The sequence below is a fragment of the Pseudophryne corroboree genome, chromosome 8, assembly GCF_028390025.1.
Source record: "Pseudophryne corroboree isolate aPseCor3 chromosome 8, aPseCor3.hap2, whole genome shotgun sequence".
Taxonomy (NCBI): domain Eukaryota; kingdom Metazoa; phylum Chordata; class Amphibia; order Anura; family Myobatrachidae; genus Pseudophryne; species Pseudophryne corroboree.
Genome location: NC_086451.1, coordinates 64306940 through 64322796, shown reverse-complemented (window position 1 = coordinate 64322796; position 15857 = coordinate 64306940). Strand labels below are relative to the sequence as shown.

The 15857-nt window shown below is 49.4% G+C and overlaps 1 protein-coding gene across 2 annotated transcripts in view; it reads right to left on the bottom strand.

Annotated features, from left to right (window-relative positions):
* Window positions 1–225: 225 nt before the first annotated feature.
* LOC134948508 (ceramide kinase-like) overlaps window positions 226–15857 on the bottom strand; it is a 225073-nt gene continuing 209441 nt past the window's right edge. For both annotated transcript variants that reach the window (XM_063936522.1, XM_063936521.1), the window contains 3 exons: window positions 12267–12475; window positions 4463–4647; window positions 226–3567 (listed from right to left, as the gene is read on the bottom strand). In XM_063936522.1, coding sequence (XP_063792592.1) covers window positions 3507–3567; window positions 4463–4647; window positions 12267–12475 — 455 coding nt within the window. In that variant the 3' untranslated portion in view covers window positions 226–3506. The remainder of the gene's footprint in view (window positions 3568–4462; window positions 4648–12266; window positions 12476–15857) is intronic.

Here is a 15857-nt window from a genome sequence, read left to right as displayed (position 1 = left end):
GAGGTACCTACTGCTTGTGCTATGTGAATACTTAATGCTGCCACTCTCATCTCATTATAGGGTCTTATTCTACTACCCAAAGTTAATGCGAGGCCTCTGTGTGGGAAAGTAGAAGTGTCTCAAAAATATCATGTTACCCACAACACCAGTGATGACACAAATGCAGCCATTTATATTTAAATACTTAGCATACACTTTAAAGTGCTAGAAATCAAGAGCACCTACCAGAGCCAACGTGTGCATTTTTATTTAACATGTTTTGCAAAATGTCACCAATGTTAATTGATATACTTTGAACTAAGAATCTGTAGATGTGCTGGTATTCAAATGCATAATCTTAATATCAAGCAGGCCTGATAGTGACCACCATTGTGTTGACTGAAGAATGTTCTGTTGAAATTTTAGTTTAAATAGCAAGATGTTAAAAAAAATAAAAATAAAGTTATTATATTGAAACTCTAATAGAATTTCTTTGCAACATCTACAAATGCACAGATCACACAGCCGGCAGGTGCCTCTTTCTGTACAGACGCACAGATCACACAGCCGGCAGGTGCCTCTCTCTGTACAGACGCACAGATCACACAGCCGGCAGGTGCCTCTCTCTGTACAGATGCACGGATCACACAGCCGGCAGGTGCCTCTCTCTGTACAGATGCACGGATCACACAGCCGGCAGGTGCCTCTCTCTGTACAGATGCACAAATCACACAGCCGGCAGGTACCTCTCTCTGTACAGATGCACGGATCACACAGCCGGCAGGTGCCTCTCTCGGTACAGATGCACGGATCACACAGCCGGCAGGTGCCTCTCTCTGTACAGACGCACGGATCACACAGCCGGCAGGTGCCTCTCTCTGTACAGACGCACGGATCACACAGCCGGCAGGTGCCTCTCTCTGTACAGATGCACAAATCACACAGCCGGCAGGTGCCTCTCTCTGTACAGATGCACAAATCACACAGCCGGCAGGTGCCTCTCTCTGTACAGATGCACGGATCACACAGCTAGCAGGTGCCTCTCTCTGTACAGATGCACAGATCACACGGCCAGCAGGTGCCTCACTTTGTACAAATGCACGAATCACACAGCCGGCAGGTGCCTCTCTCTGTACAGATGCACAAATCACACAGCCGGCAGGTGCCTCTCTCTGTACAGATGCACGGATCACACAGCTAGCAGGTGCCTCTCTCTGTACAGATGCACAGATCACACGGCCAGCAGGTGCCTCACTTTGTACAAATGCACGAATCACACAGCCGGCAGGTGCCTCTCTCTGTACAGATGCACGGATCACACAGCCAGCAGGTGCCTCTCTCTGTACAGATGCACAGATCACACGGCCAGCAGGTGCCTACCTTTGTACAAATGCACAAATCACACAGCCGGCAGGTGGCTCTCTCTGTACAGATGCACAAATCACACAGCCGGCAGGTGCCTCTTTCTGTACAGACGCACAAATCACACAGCCGGCAGGTGCCTCTCTCTGTACAGATGCACGGATCACACAGCCGGCAGGTGCCTCTCTCTGTACAGATGCACGAATCACACAGCCAGCAGGTGCCTCTCTCTGTACAGATGCACAGATCACACGGCCAGCAGGTGCCTCACTTTGTACAAATGCACGAATCACACAGCCGGCAGGTGGCTCTCTCTGTACAGATGCACAAATCACACAGCCGGCAGGTGCCTCTTTCTGTACAGATGCACAAATCACACAGCCGGCAGGTGCCTCTTTCTGTACAGACGCACAAATCACACAGCCGGCAGGTGCCTCTTTCTGTACAGACGCACAAATCACACAGCCGGCAGGTGCCTCTCTCTGTACAGATGCACAGATCACACAGCCGGCAGGTGCCTCTCTCTGTACAGATGCACAAATCACACAGCCGGCAGGTGCCTCTCTCTGTACAGATGCACAAATCACACAGCCGGCAGGTGCCTCTCTCTGTACAGATGCACAGATCACACGGCCAGCAGGTGCCTCACTTTGTACAAATGCACGAATCACACAGCCGGCAGGTGGCTCTCTCTGTACAGATGCACAAATCACACAGCCGGCAGGTGCCTCTTTCTGTACAGATGCACAAATCACACAGCCGGCAGGTGCCTCTTTCTGTACAGACGCACAAATCACACAGCCGGCAGGTGCCTCTTTCTGTACAGACGCACAAATCACACAGCCGGCAGGTGCCTCTCTCTGTACAGATGCACGGATCACACAGCCGGCAGGTGCCTCTCTCTGTACAGATGCACAAATCACACAGCCGGCAGGTGCCTCTCTCTGTACAGATGCACAAATCACACAGCCGGCAGGTGCCTCTCTCTGTACAGATGCACAGATCACACGGCCAGCAGGTGCCTCACTTTGTACAAATGCACGAATCACACAGCCGGCAGGTGGCTCTCTCTGTACAGATGCACAAATCACACAGCCGGCAGGTGCCTCTTTCTGTACAGATGCACAAATCACACAGCCGGCAGGTGCCTCTTTCTGTACAGACGCACAAATCACACAGCCGGCAGGTGCCTCTTTCTGTACAGACGCACAAATCACACAGCCGGCAGGTGCCTCTCTCTGTACAGATGCACGGATCACACAGCCGGCAGGTGCCTCTCTCTGTACAGATGCACAAATCACACAGCCGGCAGGTGCCTCTCTCTGTACAGATGCACAAATCACACAGCCGGCAGGTGCCTCTCTCTGTACAGATGCACGGATCACACAGCCAGCAGGTGCCTCTCTCTGTACAGATGCACAGATCACACGGCCAGCAGGTGCCTCACTTTGTACAAATGCACGAATCACACAGCCGGCAGGTGCCTCTCTCTGTACAGATGCACGGATCACACAGCCAGCAGGTGCCTCTCTCTGTACAGATGCACAGATCACACGGCCAGCAGGTGCCTCACTTTGTACAAATGCACGAATCACACAGCCGGCAGGTGCCTCTCTCTGTACAGATGCACGGATCACACAGCCAGCAGGTGCCTCTCTCTGTACAGATGCACAGATCACACGGCCAGCAGGTGCCTCACTTTGTACAAATGCACGAATCACACAGCCGGCAGGTGGCTCTCGTTACACCTAGAATTAAAACACCAGAAGTAAAAATGACTCTTTGCGTAAGCCAGTGTTGTTTCTTTGCAGACATAAATATAGCAGGCAAGCTCCAGGCTTGACACCGATTTTAACTGGATATAAATAAACATTCAATTTTAATTAAAACCCCAGTATGGGACAAAATAATTAAATACATTAGATTGGAGCTATTACTATGTACATAAGCTCGTAACCCATTAGCTGCCAGAAAGCTGCTTTACATTCTGGCAGACAAAGTGCATGGCAGTTTAAGATTCCTGATGCCCGTTGGTACCCGTCCAGCAGGCCACCATAGCCAACCCAGCAGCGGTATAACATATATGTTTCATTCTGGTCACATGTACAGGTCCAGGCGTGTAGTCAGTAATGTGTTTAACCCTTGGGTGTGTTAGGGAATTCTCCTTAGCTGCTTGAGGTGTCTTCTATTCCCCGTGCAAAGAGCTGGATGAGCTGGTGATGTACTCTGCAATCATAGAGGGGAGAGAGTGAGCCGCATCCTACAGCCAAATGTATAGCGATAACTCCTGATTTCACATTCATCTGTCTACCATCCACCATTTATCTGGCGCCCTCTGCTGGCCAACCTGTGGCTCTCCAGCTGTTGTGAAACTACAAGTCCCAGCATGCTCTGCTACAGTTTAACTATAAGGGAATGCTAAAACTGTGGCAGGGCATGCTGGGATGTGTAGTTTCACAACAACTGGAGAGTCACAGGTTGGAAAATAATCAATGGACAACTAAATGCTAAATGCATACTGCCTTATTGTGTGCCACTCACAGATAGATATGGAAATGACAATATAGCAGATTGGAAGATACCTGAGACGAGACAGTCTCAGGCAAGCCTGTTCTGTCCGCGGTACTAGCCTTTTTGTCCAGAAAGGTGGCCATATATACATCAAGATCTTGGATGGCACATAAGCATTTATTATTATAATGCATGCATATTTTACGCTGGAAAGCGGGTCCCTCCTCCTCCGCTGCACCATCTTTCCAAGAAAATGGCGCATGTGTAGAAGAGAGCAAAAGCTCTGGCACAGTGCTAGCATCTTTACAGTGCTGTGTCATATTCCCGAAGATGTCACTGCAGAGGAGGAGAGGCCTGCTAGCCGGCAAAAGATAAGTATACTCTGGATGCAGGGTGCGCATAGCAGGGCCCCAATGGACCCAGTGCTGTGTCTCTATTTACTAGAAACTTATGACATCACCGAGTCACTGAAGAGAATGTGACCCCTAAATAGGGAAACAGTACTACCATTTTGTGCCTCAGTGATGTCACTAGTTTCCTGTGGCCTGATAGGCTGCATTCTCAGGAATAGTGCACAGTAACTATATATTGCCAGTCTCTTCTACCTCACCTCACACTGAGTTGGGCACAGTTCAAGATCTCTCCGTCACAGTTCCAAGTGCTGGTGTCCAGTACTTCTGTACAGGGGCAGGCAAACAGTCGCTTCTCACGCTGGATTTCTTTCTCCTCATCGAGCTGCTCGGGGATAAAGCGCATGGCGTGGATCCGATGAACTTCCACATTAGGCAGAGCAAACTGGTGGAACAGAGAACAGCACGCTAGCCAGGATTGAGCAATACTGACAAACTGTCTTACGCAAACAAGAGCTGGATTACGCAAGGAGATGTGGCTCCACAGAGATAGCGGCAGGCAGGACTGGCCATCTGGCAAAAGGGACGATGAGTTCTCGAGCCACACAGAGAGCGGGGCTGGCCACCAGGCATACAAATAGATGGAGGCGTGCCGCAAGGTCAGGACACCTTGACTTGTGGCATGCCCCTGGGAGCCGTGGATGTGCCACCTGCAGCCGTCTTCAGCTGTGGCTGCGCCCCGCCTTAGCCATGGCCGAACCCCCTTGTCGAGGGAGATGTGCCAGGGCTGTTTTACAGCCCCAGTCCGTCCCAGAATAGTGGTAATGACAGCACGCAATGCAATACATGTCTGACCAATATTATCAGTAACTAATACAGTAGCATTTGCCATGTTAAAGGAAATTAGAGCAAGCTGTAAAGACATAAATGACAGAGCTATTTAAGTTCAAATCAATACACACATCGATCGCCTTCCCCTTTAAACTCTGATTGCAAATACCCATGTACTGTACTGTAATAATGCAACAGATAGCAGCAAGCCACATGACAGTAGTAACAGTACAAATGGGAGGGAATCCGTTGCATTCAGCCATTCAGAAGTGACTGCTGATCATCATCTGCACCAGGGGGGTAATTCAGATCTGATCACACAAGCAAACTCTCTCATAGGCAAAACCATGTGCAGTGCAGGTGGGGCAGATGTAACATGTGCAGAGAGAGTTAGATTTGGGTGGGGTGTGTTCAAACTGAAATCTAAATTGCAGTGTAAAAATAAAGCAGCCAGTATTTACCCTGCACAGAAACAAAATAACCCACCCAAATCTAACTCTCTTTGCACATGTTATATTTGCCAGACCGGCAGTGCACATGGGCCCTCATTCCGAGTTGTTCGCTCGTTGCCGAGTTTCGCTATATTGCGATTAGTCGCTTACTGCGCATGCGCAAGGGTCGCAGAGCGCATGCGCTTAGTTATTTTACTCAAAAGTTAGGTATTTTACTCACGGCATAACGAGGATTTTTCATTGTTCTGGTGATCAGAGTGTGATTGACAGGAAGTGGGTGTTTCTGGGCGGAAACTGGCCGTTTTATGGGCGTGTGCGAAAAAACGCTGGCGTTTCTGGGAAAAACGTGGGAGTGTCTGAAGAAACGGGGGAGTGTCTGGGCGAACGCTGGGTGTGTTTGTGACGTCAAACCAGGAACGAAACTGACTGAACTGATCGCAATGGCTGAGTAAGTGTGGAGCTACTCAGAAAATAAGATTTTACTTACCGATAAATCTATTTCTCGGAGTCCGTAGTGGATGCTGGGGTTCCTGAAAGGACCATGGGGAATAGCGGCTCCGCAGGAGACAGGGCACAAAAAGTAAAGCTTTTCCAGATCAGGTGGTGTGCACTGGCTCCTCCCCCTATGACCCTCCTCCAGACTCCAGTTAGGTACTGTGCCCGGACGAGCGTACACAATAAGGGAGGATTTTGAATCCCGGGTAAGACTCATACCAGCCACACCAATCACACCGTACAACCTGTGATCTAAACCCAGTTAACAGTATGATAACAGCGGAGCCTCTGAAAGATGGCTTCCTTCAACAATAACCCGAATTAGTTAACAATAACTATGTACAATTTATGCAGATAATCCGCACTTGGGATGGGCGCCCAGCATCCACTACGGACTCCGAGAAATAGATTTATCGGTAAGTAAAATCTTATTTTCTCTATCGTCCTAGTGGATGCTGGGGTTCCTGAAAGGACCATGGGGATTATACCAAAGCTCCCAAACGGGCGGGAGAGTGCGGATGACTCTGCAGCACCGAATGAGAGAACTCCAGGTCCTCCTTAGCCAGAGTATCAAATTTGTAAAATTTTACAAACGTGTTCTCCCCTGACCACGTAGCTGCTCGGCAAAGTTGTAATGCCGAGACCCCTCGGGCAGCCGCCCAAGATGAGCCCACCTTCCTTGTGGAGTGGGCCTTTACAGATTTAGGCTGTGGCAGGCCTGCCACAGAATGTGCAAGTTGGATTGTGCTACAGATCCAACAAGCAATCGTCTGCTTAGACGCAGGAGCACCCATCTTGTTGGGTGCATACAATATAAACAACGAGTCAGATTTTCTGACTCCAGCTGTCCTTGCAATATATATTTTTAATGCTCTGACAACGTCCAGTAACTTGGAGTCCTCCAAGTCACTTGTAGCCGCAGGCACTACAATAGGCTGGTTCAGATGAAATGCTGACACCACCTTAGGGAGAAAATGCGGACGAGTCCGCAGTTCTGCCCTGTCCGAATGGAAAATCAGATATGGGCTTTTGTAAGATAAAGCTGCCAATTCTGATACTCTCCTGGCAGAAGCCAGGGCTAGAAGCATGGTCACTTTCCAAGTGAGATATTTCAAATCCACCTTTTTTAGTGGTTCAAACCAATGAGATTTTAGAAAGTCCAAAACCACATTGAGATCCCACGGTGCCACTGGAGGCACCACAGGAGGCTGTATATGCAGCACTCCCTTAACAAAGGTCTGGACTTCAGGGACTGAAGCCAATTCTTTTTGAAAGAAAATCGACAGGGCCGAAATTTGAACCTTAATAGATCCCAATTTGAGACCCATAGACAATCCTGATTGCAGGAAATGTAGGAATCGACCCAGTTGAAATTCCTCCGTCGGAGCACTCCGATCTTCGCACCACGCAACATATTTTCGCCAAATTCGGTGATAATGTTGCACGGTTACTTCCTTCCTTGCTTTAATCAAAGTAGGAATGACTTCTTCCGGCATGCCTTTTTCCTTTAGGATCCGGCGTTCAACCGCCATGCCGTCAAACGCAGCCGCGGTAAGTCTTGAAACAGACAGGGACCCTGCTGAAGCAAGTCCCTCCTTAGAGGTAGAGGCCACGGATCTTCCGTGATCATCTCTTGAAGTTCCGGGTACCAAGTCCTTCTTGGCCAATCCGGAACCACTAGTATCGTTCTTACGCCTCTTTGCCGTATAATTCTCAATACTTTTGGTATGAGAGGCAGAGGAGGAAACACATACACCGACTGGTACACCCAAGGCGTTACCAGCGCGTCCACAGCTATTGCCTGCGGATCTCTTGACCTGGCGCAATACCTGTCCAGTTTTTTGTTGAGGCGAGACGCCATCATGTCCACCATTGGTCTTTCCCAACGGGTTACCAGCATGTGGAAGACTTCTGGATGAAGTCCCCACTCTCCCGGGTGAAGATCGTGTCTGCTGAGGAAGTCTGCTTCCCAGTTGTCCACTCCCGGGATGAACACTGCTGACAGTGCTATCACATGATTCTCTGCCCAGCGAAGAATCCTTGCAGCTTCTGCCATTGCACTCCTGCTTCTTGTGCCGCCCTGTCTGTTCACATGGGCGACTGCCGTGATGTTGTCCGACTGGATCAACACCGGTTTTCCCTGAAGCAGAGGTTCTGCCTGGCTTAGAGCATTGTATATTGCTCTTAGTTCCAGAATGTTTATGTGAAGAGACGTTTCCAGACTCGTCCATACTCCCTGGAAGTTTCTTCCTTGTGTGACTGCTCCCCAGCCTCTCAGGCTGGCGTCCGTGGTCACCAGGATCCAATCCTGTATGCCGAATCTGCGGCCCTCCAATAGATGAGGACTCTGCAACCACCACAGAAGAGACACCCTTGTCCTTGGAGACAGGGTTATCCGTAGGTGCATCTGAAGATGCGACCCTGACCATTTGTCCAACAGATCCCTTTGGAAAATTCTTGCGTGGAATCTGCCGAATGGAATTGCTTCGTAAGAAGCCACCATTTTTCCCAGGACTCTTGTGCATTGATGTACAGACACCTTTCCTGGTTTTAGGAGGTTCCTGACAAGCTCGGATAACTCCTTGGCTTTTTCCTCCGGGAGAAAAACCTTTTTCTGAACCGTGTCCAGAATCATCCCTAGGAACAGCAGACGAGTTGTCGGCATTAACTGGGATTTTGGAATATTCAGAATCCACCCGTGCTGTTTTAGCACTTCTTGAGACAGTGCTAATCCCATCTCTAGCTGTTCTCTGGACCTTGCCCTTATTAGGAGATCGTCCAAGTATGGGATAATTAATATGCCTTTTCTTCGAAGAAGAATCATCATCTCGGCCATTACCTTTGTAAAGATCCGAGGTGCCGTGGACAATCCGAACGGCAGCGTCTGAAACTGATAGTGACAGTTTTGTACAACGAACCTGAGGTACCCCTGGTGTGAGGGGTAAATTGGAACGTGGAGATACGCATCCTTGATGTCCAAGGATACCATAAAGTCCCCCTCTTCCAGGTTCGCTATCACTGCTCTGAGTGACTCCATCTTGAACTTGAACTTCTTTATGTACCGGTTCAAGGACTTCAGATTTAGAATAGGCCTTACCGAGCCATCCGGCTTCGGTACCACAAAAAGAGTGGAATAATACCCCTTCCCTTGTTGTAGAAGAGGTACCTTGACTATCACCTGCTGAGAGTACAGCTTGTGAATGGCTTCCAAAACCGTCTCCCTTTCGGAGGGGGACGTTGGTAAAGCAGACTTCAGGAAACGGCGAGGTGGATCTGTCTCTAATTCCAACCTGTACCCTTGAGATATTATCTGCAGGATCCAGGGATCTACCTGCGAGTGAGCCCACTGCGCGCTGTAATTTTTGAGACGACCGCCCACCGTCCCCGAGTCCGCTTGAGAAGCCCCAGCGTCATGCTGAGGCTTTTGTAGAAGCCGGGGAGGGCTTCTGTTCCTGGGAAGGAGCTGCGTGTTGCTGTCTCTTCCCTCGACCTCTGCCTCGTGGCAGATATGAATAGCCCTTTGCTCTCTTATTTTTAAAGGAACGAAAGGGCTGCGGTTGAAAAGTCGGTGCCTTTTTCTGTTGGGGAGTGACTTGAGGTAGAAAGGTGGATTTCCCGGCTGTAGCCGTGGCCACCAAATCTGATAGACCGACTCCAAATAACTCCTCCCCTTTATACGGCAAAACTTCCATATGCCGTTTTGAATCCGCATCGCCTGTCCACTGTCGCGTCCATAAAGCTCTTCTGGCCGAAATGGACATAGCACTTACCCGTGATGCCAGTGTGCAGATATCCCTCTGTGCATCACGCATATAAAGAAATGCATCCTTTATTTGTTCTAACGACAGTAAAATATTGTCCCTGTCCAGGGTATCAATATTTTCAATCAGGGACTCTGACCAAACTACCCCAGCACTGCACATCCAGGCAGTCGCTACAGCTGGTCGTAGTATAACACCTGCATGTGTGTATATACTTTTTTGGATATTTTCCATCCTCCTATCTGATGGATCTTTAAGTGCGGCCGTCTCAGGAGAGGGTACCGCCACTTGTTTAGATAAGCGTGTTAGCGCCTTGTCCACCCTAGGAGGTGTTTCCCAGCGCTCCCTAACCTCTGGCGGGAAAGGGTATAATGCCAATAATTTCTTTGAAATTATCAGCTTTTTATCAGGGGCAACCCACGCTTCATTACACACGTCATTTAATTCTTCTGATTCAGGAAAAACTATAGGTAGTTTTTTCACACCCCACATAATACCCTGTTTAGTGGTACCTGTAGTATCAGCTAAATGTAACGCCTCCTTCATTGCCAAAATCATATAACGTGTGGCCCTACTGGAAAATACGGTTGATTCGTCACCGTCACCACTGGAGTCAGTGCCTGTGTCTGGGTCTGTGTCGACCGACTGAGGCAAAGGGCGTTTCACAGCCCCTGACGGTGTTTGAGTCGCCTGGACAGGCACTAATTGATTGTCCGGCCGCCTCATGTCGTCAAACGACTGCTTTAGCGTGTTGACACTATCCCGTAGTTCCATAAATAAAGGCATCCATTCTGGTGTCGACTCCCTAGGGGGTGACATCCTCATATTTGGCAATTGCTCCGCCTCCACACCAATATCGTCCTCATACATGTCGACACACACGTACCGACACACAGCAGACACACAGGGAATGCTCCTAATGAAGACAGGACCCACTAGCCCTTTGGGGAGACAGAGGGAGAGTTTGCCAGCACACACCAAAAGCGCTATATATATATCAGGGATAGCCTTATAATAAGTGCTCCCTTATAGCTGCTTTGTTATATCAAAATATCGCCATAAATTTGCCCCCCCCTCTCTGTTTTACCCTGTTTCTGTAGTGCAGTGCAGGGGAGAGACTTGGGAGCCGTCCTGACCAGCGGAGCTGTGAGAGGAAATGGCGCCGTGTGCTGAGGAGATAGGCCCCGCCCCTTTTCTGGCGGGCTCGTCTCCCGCTATTTAGAGAAATCAGGCAGGGGTTAAATATCTCCATATAGCCTCTAGGGGCTATATGTGAGGTATTTTTAGCCTTTATATAGGTTACATTTGCCTCCCAGGGCGCCCCCCCCCAGCGCCCTGCACCCTCAGTGACCGCGTGTGAAGTGTGCTGAGAGGAAAATGGCGCACAGCTGCAGTGCTGTGCGCTACCTTTAGAAGACTGCAGGAGTCTTCAGCCGCCGATTCTGGACCTCTTCTGACTTCAGCATCTGCAAGGGGGCCGGCGGCGCGGCTCCGGTGACCATCCAGGCTGTACCTGTGATCGTCCCTCTGGAGCTTGATGTCCAGTAGCCAAGAAGCCAATCCATCCTGCACGCAGGTGAGTTGACTCCTTCTCCCCTCAGTCCCTCGCTGCAGTGATCCTGTTGCCAGCAGGAATCACTGTAAAATAAAAAACCTAGCTAAACTTTTTCTAAGCAGCTCTTTAGGAGAGCCACCTAGATTGCACCCTTCTCGGCCGGGCACAAAAATCTAACTGGAGTCTGGAGGAGGGTCATAGGGGGAGGAGCCAGTGCACACCACCTGATCTGGAAAAGCTTTACTTTTTGTGCCCTGTCTCCTGCGGAGCCGCTATTCCCCATGGTCCTTTCAGGAACCCCAGCATCCACTAGGACGATAGAGAAACTGCTAAGAAATTTCTATTCGCAAATCTGCTAATCTTTCGTTCGCTATTCTGCTAAGCTAAGATACACTCCCAGAGGGCGGCGGCTTAGCGTGTGCAATGCTGCTAAAAGCAGCTAGCGAGCGAACGACTCGGAATGAGGGCCATGGTTTTACCCATTAGAGAAAGATTTTGCTGCTGCGATCAGGTCTGAATTAGGCCCCAGCAGGTATCCAGTACTCGCACATTGTCCACCTCTTAGCAGGCGCATTTGCGTCCTTGTTTTCAGCATGGGACTTCATAAGAACTGTACCTTGGCCGCACCTGCACACCCTTGATGTACTCTGGCCATGCTTGCACTCCTCTCCAGCCCCTGTTCCTCCTCCAAAAAGTCATAAGTGCAAAACGCGCCAAGTTTACATGGCCATAGCAGCCAAACCTGTCCACTTTAGCATTTTTGATACATTTCCCCTTATGATCCAGATATGTTCCCGCTGGTTCCTACCCTACTGTTACATTACAAGGCGCAATATGCCTTGCCTGCCAAAACAGTGACCTGTGTTACAAAATCAGCAGGAGAGTCAACAATTGCAGTCACAGGTAGCAAAAAAGAAAGTCTAATAAGATTATGAGACTTCTCCCAGCAACATCCTCCAGAATCCCTTACCTGGTCTTTGCGGTTGGTGAGCCTGCTAAGATATCGCAGGAACTGGTATGTGCTACACTCTCGTACGATTATCAGGTCAGCGGTGCCATCTGCTAAGTGCGCGGTCGGCGACAACCCGTCTTGGCTCTTCGGGCATGCGCTGGATATGCCGGTAATGTTAAGTGCTGTGAAGGAACCAGTAACTGTTCTCCAGGAGTCTGATACACAGTCTGTTAGAGTCAGAAAGGATTATAGCTGAATTACATGTCATGTGCAAAATCATACCGTATACTATTATCCATATCCACTCGTGTAACTGCATATAGCATCATTTGGGGGGAAATCCTTATATCTACAGTAGGTATGTTTTGCTCCCATGTGTTATGTGTGTCTCCATGAAATACGTGTAAATGAAGTAATTACATGACTCCGCTGAGTGCCACCTGTGTATGCAGTGTATGTCACTGTGAAACGCGTTAGCCTAGTGCCGCAAATAAATGTAAAATAAGACAATACAAATATAATTATGGTTCTAAAGCAGTGCGGATTTCACAGCCCTATGCGGCAAAAATAAGATTTTACTCACCGGTAAATCTATTTCTCGTAGTCCGTAGTGGATGCTGGGAACTCCGTAAGGACCATGGGGAATAGACGGGCTCCGCAGGAGACTGGGCACTCTAAAAGAAAGATTAGGTACTATCTGGTGTGCACTGGCTCCTCCCTCTATGCCCCTCCTCCAGACCTCAGTTAGGATACTGTGCCCGGAAGAGCTGACACAATAAGGAAGGATTTTGAATCCCGGGTAAGACTCATACCAGCCACACCAATCACACCGTATAACTCGTGATACTATACCCAGTTAACAGTATGAATATAACTGAGCCTCTCAACAGATGGCTCAACAATAACCCTTTAGTTAAGCAATAACTATATACAAGTATTGCAGACAATCCGCACTTGGGATGGGCGCCCAGCATCCACTACGGACTACGAGAAATAGATTTACCGGTGAGTAAAATCTTATTTTCTCTGACGTCCTAGTGGATGCTGGGAACTCCGTAAGGACCATGGGGATTATACCAAAGCTCCCAAACGGGCGGGAGAGTGCGGATGACTCTGCAGCACCGAATGAGAGAACTCAAGGTCCTCCTCAGCCAGGGTATCAAATTTGTAGAATTCTGCAAACGTGTTTGCCCCTGACCAAGTTGCAGCTCGGCAAAGTTGTAATGCCGAGGCCCCTCGGGCAGCCGCCCAAGAAGAGCCCACTTTCCTCGTGGAATGGGCTTTTTCTGATTTAGGATGCGGCAATCCAGCCGCAGAATGCGCCAGCTGAATTGTGCTACAAATCCAGCGAGCAATAGTCTGCTTAGAAGCAGGAGCACCTAGTTTGTTGGGTGCATACAGGATAAAAAGCGAGTCAGTTTTCCTGACTCCAGCCGTCCTGGAAACATAAATTTTCAAGGCCCTGACTACGTCCAGTAACTTGGAATCTTCCAAGTCCCTAGTAGCCGCAGGCACTACAATAGGTTGGTTCAAGTGAAAAGCTGATACCACCTTAGGGAGAAACTGGGGACGAGTCCTCAATTCTGCCCTATCCATATGGAAAATCAGATAAGGGCTTTTACATGACAAAGCCGCCAATTCTGACACACGCCTGGCCGAAGCCAAGGCCAATAACATGACCACTTTCCACGTGAGATATTTCAGATCCACAGTTTTAAGTGGCTCAAACCAATGTGATTTCAGGAAACTCAACACCACTTTGAGATCCCAAGGTGCCACAGGAGGCACAAAAGGGGGCTGAATATGTAGCACTCCCTTTACAAATGTCTGAACTTCAGGCATTGAAGCCAGTTCTTTCTGGAAGAAAATCGACAGAGCCGAAATCTGGACCTTAATGGAACCCAATTTTAGGCCCATAGTCACTCCCGACTGTAGGAAGTGCAGAAAACGACCCAGCTGAAATTCCTCTGTAGGGGCCTTCCTGGCCTCACACCACGCAACATATTTTCGCCAAATACGGTGATAATGGTTTGCGGTTAATTCTTTCCTGGCTTTTATCAGCGTAGGAATGACTTCCTCCGGAATGCCCTTTTCCTTTAGGATCCGGAATTCAACCGCCATGCCGTCAAACGCAGCCGCGGTAAGTCTTGGAACAGACAGGGCCCCTGCTGTAGCAGATCCTGTCTGAGCGGTAGAGGCCATGGGTCCTCTGATATCATTTCTTGAAGTTCTGGGTACCAAGCTCTTCTTGGCCAATCCGGAACCACGAGTATCGTTCTTACTCCTCGCCTTCTTATTATTCTCAGTACCTTTGGTATGAGAGGCAGAGGAGGGAACACATAAACCGACTGGTACACCCACGGTGTCACTAGAGCGTCCACCGCTATCGCCTGAGGGTCCCTTGAGCTGGCGCAATATCTCTTTAGCTTTTTGTTGAGGCGGGACGCCATCATGTCCACCTGTGGCCTTTCCCAACGGTTTACCAACAGTTTGAAGACTTCTGGATGAAGTCCCCACTCTCCGGGGTGTAGGTCGTGTCTGCTGAGGAAGTCTGCTTCCCAGTTGTCCACTCCCGGAATGAACACTGCTGACAGTGCTAAGACGTGATTTTCCGCCCATCGGAGAATCCTTGTGGCTTCTGCCATCGCCATCCTGCTTCTTGTGCCGCCCTGTCGGTTTACATGGGCGACTGCCGTGATGTTGTCTGATTGGATCAGTACCGGCTGGTTTTGAAGCAGGGGCCTTGCCTGACTTAGGGCATTGTAAATGGCCCTCAGTTCCAGAATATTTATGTGTAGGGACGACTCCTGACTTGACCAAAGTCCTTGGAAATTTATTCCCTGTGTGACTGCCCCCCAGCCTCGAAGGCTGGCATCCGTGGTCACCAGGACCCAGTCCTGTATGCCGAATCTGCGGCCCTCTAGAAGATGAGCACTCTGCAGCCACCACAGCAGAGACACCCTGGTCCTTGGAGACAGGGTTATCAGACGATGCATTTGAAGATGCGATCCCGACCACTTGTCCAAGAGGTCCCACTGGAAGGTTCTTGCATGGAACCTGCCGAATGGAATTGCTTCGTATGAAGCTACCATTTTTCCGAGGACTCGTCTGCAGTGATGCACCGATACCTGTTTCGGTTTCAGGAGGTCTCTGACTAGAGATGACAGCTCCTTGGCTTTCTCCTGCGGGAAAAACACCCTTTTTTCTGTTCTGTGTCCAGAACCATCCCCAGGAACAGTAGGCGTGTGGAAGGAACCAGCTGTGACTTTGGAATGTTTAGAATCCATCCGTGCTGTTGTAGCACTTCCCGAGATAGTGCTACTCCGACCAACAACTGCTCCTTGGACCTCGCCTTTATAAGGAGATCGTCCAAGTACGGGATAATTAAAACTCCCTTTTTTCGAAGGAGTATCATCATTTCTGCCATTACCTTGGTAAACACCCTCGGTGCCGTGGACAGTCCAAACGGCAGTGTCTGGAATTGGTAATGGAAATCCTGTACCACAAACCTGAGGTACTCCTGGTGAGGATGGTAAATGGGGACATGCAGGTAAGCATCCTTGATGTCCAGGGATACCATGTAATCCCCCTCGTCCAGGCTTGCAATAA